At 44.7% G+C, this 16,737-nt stretch overlaps 2 protein-coding genes across 3 annotated transcripts in view; both read right to left on the bottom strand.

Moving 5' to 3' along the window:
* The window catches only part of rad50 (RAD50 homolog, double strand break repair protein), a 36,928-nt gene extending 24,704 nt beyond the window's left edge, over window positions 1-12,224 (bottom strand). Inside the window, exons 1-15 of the mRNA XM_079738945.1 lie at window positions 12,113-12,224; window positions 11,562-11,735; window positions 11,261-11,344; window positions 10,598-10,749; window positions 10,006-10,191; window positions 9,533-9,737; window positions 9,012-9,140; window positions 8,163-8,328; window positions 7,602-7,660; window positions 7,371-7,505; window positions 7,044-7,250; window positions 6,445-6,627; window positions 4,398-4,555; window positions 2,626-2,801; window positions 1,849-2,086 (exon numbers count right to left, since the gene is read on the bottom strand). Of these exons, the coding sequence (XP_079595071.1) occupies window positions 1,849-2,086; window positions 2,626-2,801; window positions 4,398-4,555; window positions 6,445-6,627; window positions 7,044-7,250; window positions 7,371-7,505; window positions 7,602-7,660; window positions 8,163-8,328; window positions 9,012-9,140; window positions 9,533-9,737; window positions 10,006-10,191; window positions 10,598-10,749; window positions 11,261-11,344; window positions 11,562-11,690 (2,207 nt within the window). The 5' untranslated portion in view covers window positions 11,691-11,735; window positions 12,113-12,224. The remainder of the gene's footprint in view (window positions 1-1,848; window positions 2,087-2,625; window positions 2,802-4,397; window positions 4,556-6,444; window positions 6,628-7,043; window positions 7,251-7,370; window positions 7,506-7,601; window positions 7,661-8,162; window positions 8,329-9,011; window positions 9,141-9,532; window positions 9,738-10,005; window positions 10,192-10,597; window positions 10,750-11,260; window positions 11,345-11,561; window positions 11,736-12,112) is intronic.
* A 489-nt stretch (window positions 12,225-12,713) lies between these two features.
* taf9 (TAF9 RNA polymerase II, TATA box binding protein (TBP)-associated factor) lies at window positions 12,714-16,532 on the bottom strand. 2 transcript variants are annotated; one of them, XM_079737639.1, is made up of 7 exons: window positions 16,471-16,532; window positions 15,811-15,892; window positions 15,520-15,656; window positions 15,031-15,165; window positions 14,689-14,770; window positions 14,118-14,264; window positions 12,714-13,711 (listed from the first exon to the last, which is right to left on the bottom strand). In XM_079737639.1, the coding sequence occupies exons 1-7, from the start codon at window positions 16,504-16,506 to the stop codon at window positions 13,554-13,556; spliced, it is 777 nt and encodes a 258-aa protein (XP_079593765.1). In that variant the 5' UTR covers window positions 16,507-16,532; the 3' UTR covers window positions 12,714-13,553. The 2 variants fall into 2 exon arrangements, with proteins under 2 accessions (XP_079593765.1, XP_079593766.1); XM_079737640.1 differs by having other exon boundaries at window positions 14,163-14,264.
* Between the last annotated feature and the right edge of the window lie 205 nt (window positions 16,533-16,737).

Here is a 16,737-nt window from a genome sequence, read left to right as displayed (position 1 = left end):
AGGGGGAGGAGGAGGGGGAGGGGAGGGGGAGGGGAGGAGGAGGAGGGGGAGGACAGGAGTGGGAGGGGGGAGGAGGAGGAGGAGGGGAGGGGGAGGAGGAGAGGAGGGGGAGGAGGAGGGGGAGGACAGGAGGAGGAGGAGGAGGGGAGGGGGAGGAGGAGGGGGAGAGGGGAGGAAGGGAATGGACGGGGAAGAAATTGAGGATGAGGGGGAGGAAGGGGATGGAGGGGGAGGAATTGAGGATGAGGGGGAGGAAGGGGATGGAGGGGGGGGAGGAGGAGGAGGAGGAGGAGGAGGAGGACGAGGGGGAGGAAGGGGATGGAGGGGGAGGAGGAGGAGGGGAGGGGGAGGAGGACGAGGGGGAGGAAGGAGGAGGGAGAGGCATGGGAGGACAGATGAGAGGAGGGGAGAGGACATGAGAGGAGAGATGGAGGTCAGAAGAACACCACCACTCGGGCCTGGGCATTATCTTTGTTTATAGTCCATCTTAAAAGGATGTAATAATAATTATTATAAAAGACAGGCTATACATAATCAAATGAGCACATTAATAATACATGGAAAGAGATGGAAAGCACCCTTTGAGAGGTGATTGGATACTTCAACATTTACATCCATAGCGGTCTGATAACTGTTTTAGAAATGGCATATAGCAGTTCGTTACTGGGATTTCAGTAAATATAACTTATTTCCATGTATTATATACCAAGTTGTAATGAGTCATTGACATATAGAATGAAGTGTTTTTATGTTGAGAAGGCTAACCTCTTCATCACTAGGCCTATTTCTATAAAATAAACTACACAAATTAATATGGAGTATATATCAATATTACCGCAAGGGCTATAATATGTATGTATAATATGTAATCTTGGTCCCAAAAGAAGATAACACCTGTGAGACTGTTTTGCAAGGGAAATATTCCATGTGGATACTGCTTGGTTAGAATGAATGAAGCTAGAACCCAGTATAGTGGAAGATTTCATTTCCCCCTGAAATAAGTGAATACCATTATCAGTTGTTAGCCCTGTAGTACTAAAGGGCCATGGCAAAACATCTGATGAGCAGCTGGGTCAATGTTTCAATGCCAATAAAGTATAAATGAGGTAGAGTAAAGATAAAAGTTTAAGTAGAAGTAGGTATAAATCTCAAAATAAATCACCAAATCTAATGAAAACCGATGCAAAATCGACAATATAAACTTTATGAGACGCAAACCGGTAGATATCTTGAGAAGCAATGGACAATTTTGACACTATTGAAAGTTCAGGGGGAATAGAGTTGAATTACACCAAGCCAAACAATCAAAATTCCACCAGATGGCAATGAAGAACCGTGTTCTGATTTAACCTAATTCACCATTTCATTCTCTTTACTATTAAACATTTATTCTAAATACCATATTGAGTTGAAAAATGGTACCCAAAAAAGTAAAATAATCATGGTAATCATGGTAAATAATTTCAGTTGTAAAAAGAATCGCCTAAAACTTCTCCAAATCCTGCTTTGATATACGGTACTGTCAGCTGACATTTTTCCATATGTTTTTCAAATCTAGTCAGATTTGTTTGTCCGAGTTTGTCATGGTAACGACGGGGGGTGTGACTTAGCGACAGTTGAATTGTCTTTCGTTTAGTTAACAATGGTTTCGATAGACTGAAGGTCGAGAATCAAATCCTTAGGGTTCTGTCAAATGCCTTAAAACCTCAGTCCGACAACAATGATACAGCCTGTAATTTCTCCTTTAAAATTTCTATTCCGGTTCTAAACCTTGGTTTTGGTTTTGGCCTGCGGGTTATGATTCGACTCCTGGGAGTAGCCCGGATCCCCAGCTAGAGCCTGCCTCACCTGACGGGCCGCAGAGCCATCATCTGGTCCCGCCTTCCCTCCTTCCTCCTCAGCTCCTGCTCCGTGTTCTTCAGCTTGTCGGGCACCAGCCGCAGCTTGGACTGCATGTCGCTCACCACCTCGTCGAGCTCCACCTCCGAGGGGAAGGTGCGCTGACACACGGGGCAACAAGGCCCATTGTCCTCCGTCAGCTGGCTGATGAACTGCGTGTACACCGCCGTGGCACCCGCCAGCATGGCTGGGTGGGGCGCAGGGATGGGTGGGTGGAGGTGGATGAGAGGGGGGGGGATGGATGGATACGAGGGATGGATGGGTGGAGGAGTTAATAAGGCAGGTGTGTAGAGGGGGAGGGATGGATGGATAGATGGGATGGAGGAGGTGGAGGTTTGGATAGTTGGGTGGGTTGGGGTTGAGGGATGGATAAGCAGGAGGGAGGGAGGTATGTGTGTTGATTGGTGGAAGTGGATGGATAGATGGATGGATGGATGGGTGGTTGCAGGGGGAAGGAAGGAGGGATAGATGATTTGAGGTAGAGGAGTAGGGATTGAGAGACGAATGGTTGGAGGAGGAGGAATGGATTAGATTCAATGGAATGTCACTAGGAATACACACAAATGCAATCTCAAATGAAAGCAATTAGAACAAAACCCTGAAGGCAATGGAAATCTCTGGGATGTCCACAATGTTAAAACATTTTATCCATCCCCAATCAAACCTTGTGTCATACCAAGAAATGATCCCAACATATAACATGTGATGATAACAACGTGAGCTCACCTCTCTGCTTGGAGGCCTTCTCCAGCTCTTCCTTCAGCTTGCCCAGGTCCTGCTCAAGGTCCTGACTGCCGCACACGTCAAAGAACTTCTCCTGGTCACTGGACAGCTGCTGTTCCTTCCTGCGCAGCTCGGCAGACATGTAGCTCTTGTTCTGCTCACTGGAGGCCAGCTCCTTACTGGACGGCACCAGGGTGGCGGGGAACACGTTAAGGTCAGGAGTAGGGATGGAGAGGCCACTAAAAACGGTTCAATCTATCTCCATGACAGTACAAGAATGCTGTAAAAACTGAATCCAAACAGTCCACGTCGGCTGAAGTCTCGATTCCAAACGGCAGAATTTAAGAAACAGTTTGATCTAGCAAGTTAATGTTGTTGTTGATTATTATTATTAAAAAGCCCATCTATACCAATCTGTGTTCGATACGTTTGGTCTCGTCCATTTCAATTGACGACACAGCAAGGAAAAACGTTTTTTGCATGATTCTGAGAATCAATTCCACCAATTCCATTACTTGGAACCATAGTCCTAATCAACCTAATGAAATCTAAAAGGTCCACCCGTAGTCATGATCGTGTTGATGTTAATGTGGATAATGTGAAATTCATAGTGATAATGTTCCTGTTACTGGCCCAGCAGAAAACGTATACATTTATTATCAGATCAATCAGATCATGACCACATCAGAGTGTGATGACGAATATTCATGTTACTTAATACAATCATTATTACTTATTATAATATCAAACCAAGGTAAGACTGATTGGTCAACTACACCTTCAGATGGCACAACTAGCTTGAAAATTCATGGGATTTTTGTATAGGAAGTCGCAAAATCTGTCCATGGGAAAACATGAAGGTTCAGTGATTATCCTCGCTATTTAGAACAAGACTGAGCTATCAACACAGGTTTTTTTTATATTTGTTGAATTTAATCAGTTTGGGAAATTCTAAGACCTCATGAAAGCATATGCCCAATTTAGCCCTTAAAAACAGGGACATAAAGCGTCTGTTGCAAGGACGTTACTTAGGTTCCCCCTATTGGCTAGAGTGGTAAACTACAGTTTGCGTTGCTTAACCTCTACATCACCGTGCGTATTTCAGAGTTTCTTTCTGAAAATAACATACCCAAAGTAAATAAAGTATATCTCCACATCTAACTAACTCCACAACTAACTCTTAATGACCAGGGTCAGTATTTGATAATTAATCGAAGTACAGCCAAGATAGAGAGGTTTTACTAGAGGTAGGTTTAGGCTAAATCTCCAAACTAAATTTGACCCCTCTATTGAAAGGTCAGGGCGACATAATGAAATGACGCCAAGCCAACCAATCACAAATCCGCCATACGGCCACCAGATGGACCGATGAAGGAAATGTGGGGCAACAGTGGCTCAGGTGGTAGAGTGGCTTGACTTTTAACCGAAAGGTTGCTAGTTCGATCCCCGGCTCCTCCTGGCTGGTGTGCCTGAGCCAGACGCCTCGCCCTGACTGCTCCTGACAAGCTGGCTGTCGCCCTGCGTGGTTGAATCCGCCGTCGGTGTGTGAATGTGTCATTGAATAGTTGTAGGTCACTTTGGATAAAGCGTCAGCAACATCCCCTAAATGTAAATGTAAATGAAATGTGTTACGATTCATTCACCTTTTTGACCTCTGAATTGACCTCTGAGACCCTCTCTTCGCTACTAAAATGGATTGGCCCGGTGGCCATGGAAAGCCATGGATAGCCATGGAAAAGGGTCTTCAGGTCTGAGGACTGGACACTACTACCCACTTGAGTCTGGCCAGCTTTTCACGGGTGGCGTTGATCTCCTTAGACTTGGTGTGGATCCAGTCCTCCAGCTTCAGCTTGGTGGGGAAGTGACCCAGCAGAGACACCAGATCCTCAGTGTGGCGCGACTTGATCCTTCGTACCTGCTCCTCCTTCTCAGTCTGCAGACACACGCCGACACGCCGACACACACACACACACACACACACACACACACACACACACACACACACACGAGAGGCCGGAGAGATGGCGGAGCGGAGAGGGTGAAGGAAGGAGAGAAACAAAGAGATTGGATTACTGAGGAGGCTGGGTTACGCTCTGAACAAAGAGAATGAATCAAATGGATAGGATTCAGTACAGTTCATTTCACTGTTCCCTGCTTGACACAGCATGGAAAGAGTCTCAAAAACATCAAAAAAGTTACCAAAAAGTGACGTATGCGGAGTGGTGCTCCCGCATGTCTAGTAAAGAATGGTCTTATTTCAAAATGTATTCTCTTATTAATTGTCAATGTTTTCCTGCACTTTCCCTTTTGACACACCACCATGTTTTTTGCAGCCACTTGAAACGTGAACCAGTAATACCAGCGACGTGAACCAGCAATACTCAATACAATGAAATGTAAACAGTGTGGAACCAAACGTTCCAGAAAGATAATAGAACAGAAATCCTAAATATTTTGGAATCTATCTGTATTGTTAACGAAATAATGATTTATCACACAATATTAAATGATAAAAATATGTATTTTATGGAGTCAGTAAACACAGTAAATTACATTTTACTACAGACCTCGTACTACACCAGAGACCAAATTACAGCGTTCCGAACCCTGGAGGCATATCCCTTGTTTTGGAATGAACAAACATCATCGTCTAGTCTTCACGTCAGTGTTTGCTTTTAGATTTCAAGTAAAACTGCTTCCAAGTCATTATGTTTGGATGGTTGTACTAAGGGTAAACAAAAACAACTTACAAATAAACAACCCTAGCCTTATTAACCTTGCAAACACATCATTAAACCATTAGGCTTGAACACACCATCAACCTCAAAGAAACATATCTTAACTTATGTCCTGTTTATACATATCAAGTGAATACTTCCTGCCCCGGGGTGATTAAATCTGAAAGCCACCTATTTACCATCTGTGATTAACAAAGTGTATCTCGTCGGTTCAATACCTCTCTTGTTGTAAATGATAAGAGATATTGGATAGAGGGATGCACGTGTACTTTGGCACCTTGCATTGGGCAGAGTGCCTTAAATGACCGGAGCTGGTCAGGGTGATAATGTGCAGTCCACAGCTGGGCACACAGGGGTATGGTCAAGGGCTGGCAACTTCAATTTGAATGTATTTTAATGTAATTAAGTTTGCTTTGCATTAAAAACAGTGGTTATCAGAACAGGTAGGTGAGTAAAACTCATCTGCATTAGTTCTGAGGAAAGACAGCTAAAAGAATTCTGTGGGACAGTACTACCATAATTTCATAATATTACCCCAACTTACTCGCTGCAAAAAGAAGCCCAGAAATTAACCAGCACATCTATGTTTCGTTTTCTCCAGTAGTGTTTTTCCAAAAACACTACTGGAGCATCAGATCACACACCACGACTCAGTGACAAATGATACACAAACAGATAGATATCTTAAGAAGCAATGTACAATTTTGAGACTTGAACACCCAATTGAAAGTTCAGGGAGTATATAATTAAATTACACCAAGCTAAATAATAGCAATTGCACCTTACGGCCATCAGGAGGCGATGAAGAACAGTTGTTCTGATTGAAGGCTGAAACCCTCTCTCAGCTACAATATATGATTGTAAACACCATGTTTAGTTACAAAAGTGGTGCCCAGACATCCATTGGTCAACATGGACGAGGGATGATAAGGTTACCGGTTTAACAGTTATCCGCAGTATACTATCATCATCAAATCATTATCATGGTGTTAACCATAATTAAACTTGACGCGGCGACGCTAAGCGCCAGGAACTCAATGTGGCAATGTGCCCCCCTCGGAGGGTGCCTCTGTCTTGCACACACCTTGTCTTTCTGCAGCATGTCCATCTGCGTGCGCGTGGTGGTGTGTGTGTTGAGTGTGTCCATCTCCTGGTCCAGCCGCCGACGCCTGCCGTCCAGCTCCTCCCGCTCCCCCTGAAGCAGCACCACCTCGGCCCTCAGGGCCTCCACGCTGGAGCTCTGCACCGCCGTCTGCAGCTCGCGCTCCTGGTGGGGGTGGGGGGGACGCACGGCGAGACACAACACAGCTCTTTATCTGCACCCGGAGAGCGGAGGCATGTCTGTAGTCGTGCGTTTGTCGTATGGCGCACGGTAAATGGACTAATGATAAAAAATATGAAATGGAATCATTTATACCGCCGCTTTTCTAACCAGCGGCCGCTCAAAGCGCTTTACGATATCGCCTCACAGTCACCCGTTCATACACACATTCACGCGCCGCCGGCGGTGTCGACCCTGCGAGGCGACAGCCAGCTCGTCGGGAGCGGTCAGGGGTAGGTGTCCTGCTCGGGGACACATCCAAACTCTGCTAGGAGGCGCCGGGGATCGAACTAGTGGCTTTCGGTGACCTGCCGACCCCGGCCACATGCTGCCCCTGTTTTCTTATGACTTTACGTGCTCACATGCTTGGCCAGCTCGTTCTCCAGCTCCTGCAGCCGGCCCGAGGAGCCGTCCAGCCGCTCCAGGTCGGCCCTCAGGTTCCTCAGCTCCTGCTGCTTGCGAGCCTGCAGGTCCCTCTTCAGCGCCACCACGCTCTCTAGCCCCGTCTTCCTGTCCCGCGTCTCGTCCATGGCCTGCTGCTTCTGCTGCTCCTTCTCCTGCAGGTCCGCCTGCGCCACACACAGCGAGGGGAACGGTTTCAGTCTAGGGGGGCGGGGCTGTTGGCCCATGAACGCCACTTTGTGTTGAGTTTCAATCCTCGAGGGCCCCAATTTAGTCGTCTACTGCACCGTGATCTGATTGGCCGCACGCTTCTCCTGCTCCAGCCTCTCGGTGACGTGGCGGTGGAAGCTCTGCAGCTGGGATTGGATGAAGGGCGTGCGGTCGAAGCCGTCCAGCTCCAGGTAGGAGGACAGGGAGCGCACCTGGCGACAGTGGGCAGGGTGAAGGCAACAACGCACGGCTCAATTCGTCCCACCGTTAACTGACACCCATGAGCCACCCCAGTCCCGGCCCCTCACCTGGGCGTCGCGGTTTGTTATGTTGGTCGAGTGGCGGTCGGCCTCCTGGTCCAGACGACCTAGACGGGGAGAGCAACAGGTCAGCGAGGGGATCTGAGCCAACCAGCCAGCTCGCAGGCAGGCAGGCAGACAGACAGCCGGCTGTCTGCCTGCCTCAGGGGCTTTTGGACTGTGACGGAAAGATGGACGGATGAAAGACTGGGTCGCTCGTTTGTTTTGTCAGGCAGACAGCCGGCAGACAGCCTTTCATCCGTACATCTTTCCGTCACCGTCCATCCTTCTTTCTCAACTAGACTGAACACTGTCCCGTGTTTCAGCAGGAGTCTGAGCACGAGCCCACTCTGGTGTCATTGTGCTCACACTGTCCAAGCTACCATGTCTCTATCAACATCAACCGCTCCCCAGACGGAGCTCCATAGAGCAACACACACACACACACACAGGGGCTTCATAGTGATGACTAAATATTGATAGTACAGGGTTCTCACCAAACCATGGGGCGCTGCTCCCTCCCAGCACTAACCTTTCTAAGGTGTGAGCAGATGGGGTGTGCGCATGTACCTTGTTCCACCAGCAGCTCAGACTTGACCCTGGTGAGTCTCTGGCACTCGCGAGCGGCTCTCTCCAGCTCCTTCTGTCCCTCAGTCAGCCTCCTCTCCTTCTCCCGCACCGTCTTCTGGTGGTTCTGGTAAAGGTCCTGCAGCTGGTCGTCAGAGCCCTGGAACACCTGTTGACCGCCACACCATAACGAGCAAACCTCTTAACGTCTTCGGCCTGAAATGACCCGGGACCGGGTTTAGCCTCTCTAAATTTCAATTTTTTTTTGCTCTGCTTCACTTTATTGACATCAAATATTAACCCAAGTACTAATTCAATGTTGTGCAATGGCCCTATAGTACTACAGGCCAACCAACTGATAATGCCCCAAGTGGAATTCACTCCCACACATGAAATATATATTCAGGTTGAATTAAAATCTTCCACTTATTTCCACACAGTATACATCCCCAGCTACAACGGCTATAATATGCAATCTAGAGCATAAGTGGAAGATTTAATTTCCTCCTGAAATAAAGGCCATGTTTTAGATTGAATACCACCCAGTAGCCCTGTAGTACTATGGGGCCTTAGTATCCGGGTTAATATATGATGCCCTTGAATTCCTTGATTTGCTGATGGTTCTATTGATTTCTTGATATTGCCATATTATCCTTTGATGTGGAGTATGTTATGAGTGCCACTCTAACTTAACGTGCTACTAACAATTCATCAAGTCATCATAACAAAAACTTTTAACAAAAAATCATGGCTGTTTTACATCTGGGCATAGACAATGTCAGCCATTATCCCAACACTGTCTTAGTCATATTGCAGGGGGTAAGATTTGCTCCTCTTTCATCCCCCCCTCACCTGTTCCATGGTCTCCTCCAGGTCCTTGTTGTCCTCCTCCATCTGTCTCCTCCGGCTGTCCAGGGCCTTGATGTCATTGTCCAGCTTCATCACCGTGCCCAGCTTTGTGTCGATGTCCATCTGCCGGTTCTGGAGAGGGAGAAACAATATACTTCTTAGTATACCTTAAAGGCTGTAATACGACATGTTTTTGCCCCCGGAAAACAAGAGCGGATATTTTAAGAAAAAGATTTCATGTTGAAATGAGGGAAACATGCGCATCACTGCAGTGGCGCGGGCAGTATTCCACTATCTGAAATAAAATGGCATGGCACTTTGTGAGAAAAAAATAAAGGGTGATTAACAGCGCAGTATGCATATTCTGTTAGGTATGATAAACAGAATGTGAGTTCTGCCTACTTACTGCTGTAGTGTCTCTTTCCATTTCTAAGCTCCAGCACTGTGACACGCCACCGCCGCAAAAGCAGTCCTTTGCACAACTAAACAGAGACGGGCCGACCGGCAGACAGAGACAGACCCACCTCGAGGGGCTCGATCTGGCCCTCGACCCGCTGCACGCTGTCCCTGGAGGCCAACAGCTGGGCCTCCTTGGCGGCCAGCATCTCCTCGATCTGCAGAGCCTTCTCCTTCATCTGCTTCAGGTAGCTCAGCTCCACCTGGCACTCCCGCACGATCTGGCCCTTCTTCAGGCGCAGCTGCCGCATGGTTTCCAGGGCCTTGATGTACCTGAGGGACGGGAAGGCCAATACCAGCACAAATGGATTAAGGCCAACAAGAATACAGTATTAACAACCAATTAACAACTATTGATCCAAGGCTGCGTTATGAGGTGGTGGCCGCTGCTAGTAATATGCTTTATCATAACTTAAAATAAAGAGAGTATATAGAAGAGGACCATGAAACAGAAACATGCTAAATAATCAAAATACTAACTCAGTTTAATCAAAATGATCAAAAAACATCTAATGAACCAGCAAGAGTTGACTTTTAGTACTTTGTGGCTGCAAAGATGGAGTCAAACTTCTCCTTGAGGGCCTTCCCCTCGCTGAGGGGCCAGTTGGACTCCTCTTGGTGGCAGAAGATGACATTGTTCAGCACCGACTTGGACACACCCAGACCAGAGATCATCTCCCGGTCCAGCTCACCACACTTGGAGGAAAGGCTTATCTTCTCACCTTGCCTACGAGGAGCAACAGCATCGTTGTAACTTCACGCCTCGATTCAGCGGATTGAGCGTAGAAAGAAACGGTCTCATCAGGTCCAGAGAGACTAAAATATGTACTTCTGAGTGTGAGGAGATTTGGGAGTGTCAATAGTAAGATTCTTGTAACCAAAGAGAGGTCACCTCTCAGGTTGCCTCTCTTTGGTTTCAGGTTGCATATTTCAATTGTCGAATTGATCAAGGTATAGGATGTGACTTTATTGATAAGATTATTGAAATCCCTTTCGATCATTGAATGCTGACTTGTCCAGTTAACTTTAATCTGTTGGCTTGTTGGAATTGTACACATTGGGACTTTAACCATGCAACATCGCAGAAGATCCCCTCCAGACCCACACACTCCATGACGACCATTTAGCCTTACTTGATGCGGGTTATGACGCCCTCTAGCGTCTTGAAGGTGTAGTTCTTTGCCTTCTGTGTGCAGGACATGGAGCGCTGTATGGCTACCTTCTCCCCGTTCACGTCGGTGAACACCAGGCGGATCTGGGCTCGCACATCTGTCTCATGGGCGTCCTACAGAGATGCACCATTTCTTTAGTCAAGACAGCTGATGTATGTCCTTTTAATTAGGTACAAGGTACATTTCATCCAACCATAGATTATTCATTTCATTTTCGTTTTGCACCTTTCTTTTCTGGAGTAAATACTAAGACATCCGTACACCCTAAACCTGCTGTTTTAAAAGCTATTTTTAGCCAAATTATCCTTTAAGATGTTGCTTTTTGTTGTTCTTTTACACAGCAAGGCTGTGTAATGGTTTAAGTGATGAGACCAATACATTTTGATTCATAGCCAAGTTAACGATGAAATAGTCAATGTACATAGTAAACAACAAGAGACTGGTTGTCCTTTTAAACTCAGGGTTGTCTGTGAGAAGCAACACACACTAATAATGGATCAGTTACATCATCTTCAACTCACGCACGCTTTAAGTACACCGGCGTATTAGCTCATCTATGAATCCCCACCAGTAATCCACTGTAAGCATTAATGGATCAGTGTGAACCAGTGGTCCATGACTCACTTTAGGGTCGTGGACGAAGGCAGCCCCTTTGGCTCCAGGGGGAAGTTCTCCTGATGATGCATATTTCAGGCACTCTATGATAGTCTGGACACCAAGGGGAACAGAGGGTATAGCTTTATGGGAAATGACAAACATCATGAGGCCTTCTGGGGTGCATTGCAGTGACACAATTGCAGATGCAGAAAACATTTGATGGGATAAGACACATATTTCTAAAGCATCAGCACGTTTAACCATCCGCTTTTCGGATACAATTTACATTCTATTATTTATGAAATATTGCGTTTTTGCGTTTTATTACAGTTTTTCCTGCTCCATTGGGTCCAACCAGAACGGTGAGAGGGCTGAAGAAGGAGATGACTTGTTTGTCTTTGTCCTCCACGCCAAAACTCCTCACCCCCAGGATGCTCATCTTATCTATCCTGGACATCTTTGCTTAGATAATGGTAAAGTTTTACTTGGAGAGAAAGGTGGGCTGTAATTGAGTGAAAGGGACACACACAAACCACAAACACTTTCAGTATGCTGTCAGGTAACATAATCTAATTGTCTTCACCCACAATGTTTAATATAAAAAGCTTAGCTCCACTTTAATTAAATGTATTCTTTAGTAGTCAAGGGCCGATTGAATTAAACAATGAAACCACACACACTTTGGCAGGTTATATAGAAGAACATGTTTATCATTTTATAAAGGTTATATTTGACGTATTGTTTACTTTTTGTAAGTTGTGTCCACTACATCGTATGCTTACAGCTAGGCATATAGCCCAACTCCATAGGACAGAACCTGCTGAGTAACCGCTAGTTTATCTAAACCAAGCTCTTGTGCTTAATGTATTTGGCTCGTACCTTACAGTCCCCCAGTGAGAAAGAAATACACCTTAAGGAACACGGGAGCGGAATTCAGAAGGAACGTTGTGGTTCTGTACGACAGATACTTCCTAACCTGAGTTTTTGCGCAAAGTGTGCAAAGAAACATTACGTCACTTCCGTATGTCCGTGCATGTGACTCGAATCAGAGCGTTGTAGAGAAATAGGAATGTCTGGTAGAGCTTTACAGAATGTAAATACAATACACAAAACCAAATAATGAAGCTCGATAAAAATAAATTAAACTTTAAAAATGTGAAGCTGCTATTATTACGAGATCAATAAATATTAGTATTACTTTAGACATACACCCCCCACATTAACATTTTAGGTGAAATGATCCGGAGTGGTCTTGGTCAAAGGAGAACTGTTTCGATCATAGACACAACTCTGCCCAAAGAAAATATTTACAGCCATATGGTTTATTTGTGTCTTGTTATGATCAGTGATGAAAGCACTGATCATAGTGGCTATAGTGGCCCAAGCCACTATGATCACTATGATAAAGAGCAGTGCCATTAAAACCTTCCTGCAACCCGTACAAATTCAGAAACGTGTGAGTTGTATCCAATTATTTTAATTTTCTTACTCATACAAAAGTTAGTGGCAAACAAGAGGAAACTAGGGTTTGGACACAATTTACACTAAGCGGTGGAAGAGTAGGCTCAAAACGAGGGCTCTTTCTGTATTTACAGCATATCTATTTGTTCACTCTCTACGTTGATGTGTCTCCGGGGAGGAAAGAAAAGCCTGTTCAAATAAATACATGTCGGCAATAAAGCTCTGGTCTGCTATTTATGTTACATGACCACTTCTTCTGTTAAGTGTTGCATACCCTTGCACACTATTGAAAAAGCCCAAGACACATGACAAAAGCAATGTTTTCATGTGGAGATGGGTAGCTATATATAAAGCTCCATATTATGCATATAGCGCTGAATGTTGTCAAGTATTATTGCTGTAACTAACAAAATATATTCACAAAAAAGGTTTCCTTCACAGACAGTTAATCATAATCTAACCATGCATTTTTAAACATCTACATTTCTGACAGGGAGAAGAGTCTGAACAGATTGAAAGGACCGTAGGCTCGTACCCCTCGTCTTTTGTTATGAGGCCACTGAGCAAGGTATTCAACTGCTACAATGTAGTACCTCAGGGGAACTGTACTGCACACAAGGGGGTATTTAGTTGTTCAACCCGAGCAGCTGTAATAATGACAAATGATCTTTATACAAGATTGAAAACACGCGCATATTATGAAGTAATCATCGTGCAGCAGCTGACTCTTTTTAATTCTTATATAGAACAGGATAACAACGTCCTTCAATGCCACCACGTCATATCGAGGTTTGACTTAAAGGAAAGAAAAAACTAAAACGAACTCCTGTGGAAACGACCCGGCCGTGTGACCTCAAGGTCATAGGTTGTCGTAGTCGTCGTCGTCCTCGTGCTTCCTCTTCATCGACTCGCTGGCGGAGCTCTGCGACACCATCTTGGTGGTGATGAGGATGTTCTTTGAGCCAATCAGAGACGGGTTGATCAGGACGTTCTGCACCGTGGGAGTCGAAGGCGTGACTGGCATCGGGGAAAACATGGAAAATATGAAATACTACTACCACGCTTATCTCTGTGACATATAACGGTGAATAGAATGTATTTTAAAATAGACTGTATTGTAAAAAGACATGACAACTAAATCTTGTTTTTTTTAATGCACTTTGTAGATATTGACCATTTACAATCCAGATATTTAGCATGTTTGGCTGTTCAACCAAGAGCAGTTCAAGATACATTCAACCAGATCTGAGCCCATAAGAATCAGGCGGATGTTAGATATGTTAGGTTCTGTGGTCCAACTTAGAAAGTAAACCTGTCAAGCTGGGAGTCAAACTCCATAATCACTTAATCTATCCTGTCCAGTTTATCCTATACGGTCTACATTGCACTCATACACTCAAGTGCTCATTATTAGTGTTATTACCTTGATTGCGGGTTGAGAACACAAACTGACTAGGCTTGGTGGTACCTGTTTTGGACACGGCAGTCTGAGAACTGGGGATCTGAACAGTGAAGCGCTGGCCAGACAAGGACAAAGGGGTTGCGACCTTGGGGGTGACAGAAGGGGTGCCTGGAGGCATGATGGGTAAAGTTAGACTGTTTATAGACAACACACCAAAATTAACCAGCTTTACATGAAGGCATGATTATGCATACCATAAATAATTGTCACAAAAAGTTTGCTGTTAGCAACGTTGAAATTTAATCAGAAATAGTAAATAAAATAAATATGATATGATTGTATTCTTCTGTCTACTGGCCTTTATTATTTGTTTCTCTATAATAAAAGGATCAGGGATGGTGAATAAAATGTGACATCACTACAAAATTATAGAAAGAGCTTGAAATCTTGGCAGATATCCAGTCTGCCGCATCATTGACATCTCTGTAATCACCCTGGGCATCACTTTTTAGTTAAAAACAGCTTACTCTGGTCGGATATGACATTGTGTGTGCTAGACAATTGATGTGTGTTGTGTGTGTATATGTCTCACCCAGGGTTGGTGTGCTGGGCCTGCTGGACACCGATCCGACACTGAGGCGCGGTACTGTTATCCTGCCCCCCGACGATGAAACCTAGTGGGGACCCAAGTGGCCATGGCAACCCTTTTTAGAAAACATTGTTAAAATTTTGTGTGCTTGGTGCAGTCAAACTGAATTGTGTTTGTGTGCGTCGGTGTCAATTAGAGCTATTTCAGTTCAGAATGAGACATGTTTTTATATTGCCCTCCAAAAGCACATATAAATAGTAACAACTTATGTGGTGATAAAAACAAAGCAGTTTAACGTGGGAAGAGCCCTGGATCAGCGATAGCCTCAGTTTATTGTCTATGTACCTTTTTCTGGATGGACTTTAGTCTGTAGTTGGGGGCGGTGAGGCAATAGCGGTCGGGGGGCAGCCGGGGGCCGGTGTACGGCTTGATCAGAGGAAGAGGCGTCCCATTCTTCTGCCTGGCAACCTCAAGAAGAAACTGAGGACAAGAAATAAAAGGCTTATTATCAGTATATTATGGAAATATAATAATTTGAATGAATATCAAACAATTTACAATTCAGTATCATCATAGTCATTTATTAGGCTTTCATACAAAGTACCATAGCGTGATTTAGTGTATTCATACGTTACTAACTCCTACTATGAGCAAGTAGGAGTTAGGCCTCCAGTCAAACATCCTAACCACTAGCCTATCCTGCCTTAAATGTGTGTGTATATATATATTAGATACATATTATTTATGAATTCAATTAAATTGCAATTGTTGGTGTTTATGTGTGAGATACCCTGCATTAGTCCACTAATCTATCAGAAGAAGATGAAGACTTACGTCTCTGGGCGGCGGTGAGGTGAACGACTGGTCCATGCGACACTGGATGGCCAGCTTAATGTCCTCTGCGTCTACGGTAGATTTCTTGGCGTGCGTTGCATAGATTTTAGCATCCTCAATAATGGTGGTTACATATCCTATGAGACAATGTATATTAGTTTGAGCAGAACTTGGAAGACAAACTAAATGCATTTTCCAAACAGTGCTTGTATTCCTTCCAATCTGTATGGATCATGAATAATCATCTCTCTGTGGATGGTTATGATACCAGATGTCGTATGACTGACTTACTGTATGTAAACTCCAACATCTGGTTGATGACTCTGGGCTCGTACTCTGTTATTCCCATATCTTTGAGTATTTGTATCATCACCTGACAAGAAAGTAAATGGACTCATAAGAACAACGGTAATAAACACATTAAGTCCATGTCATGTAGAGCCTTTGTAAAGGATCATACTAATATGATGCTTTTCAAAGTTAAGGATCATATTAATATGATACTATACATTTTAAAGGATAATATTAATATGCTCCTTAACATTGTAAAGGATCATATTATTAATATACATTATGCCCCATTGAACCGACAACGCGACTGTCCCTTTCAACGTTTGGATAATAAAACATCACAGATGCAGCTTAATCTTCCAGCGAGCAGATACTCCATCTCGAAAGCATATTTATCCGAGTGCCCGACAGTAAGGATTTAAGCTCAGGAAACAGAAACAACAACATGACAAATCAAGACTGAACTACTGCCAGAGATCCTGCAAAAAGGCTAACAGCTAATGCTAACACCGGAGCTAGCAGGACCAGTGAGAACAGAGCTGAGATAAGTCACCAACAGATAGGATAATTTATATGGCTGATCGTACACACATTTACAACAAATATCTAATATAACTACCCATTAACATGATTATATCAATACTCTATAGTAATAAAGACCTGTGCATCTTTGGGAAGCGTTTTAGGGGAAGCCATTTTCCTTGTTTTGCGCCTCCAATTCTTCTTCGTCTAAAAGTTTGAAACAGACACAGCGCCCCCTATCACCTCCTACTGGCCCAGCGCTCCCTATCGCCCCTACTGGTCCAACGTCCCCTACCGCCTCTACTGATACAGCGCCCACTACCGCCTTTTACTGGTACAGCGCCCCCTACCGCATCTACTGGTACAGCCCAAACCCCAACCACAGCGAGACATACTAGCATCCAA

This window comes from Pollachius pollachius, assembly GCF_949987615.1.
Source record: "Pollachius pollachius genome assembly, chromosome: 6".
In the NCBI taxonomy this organism is placed as follows: Eukaryota; Metazoa; Chordata; class Actinopteri; order Gadiformes; family Gadidae; genus Pollachius; species Pollachius pollachius.
The sequence above is the reverse complement of the archived record's forward strand: the minus strand, read 5'-3'. Positions and strand labels throughout refer to the sequence as shown.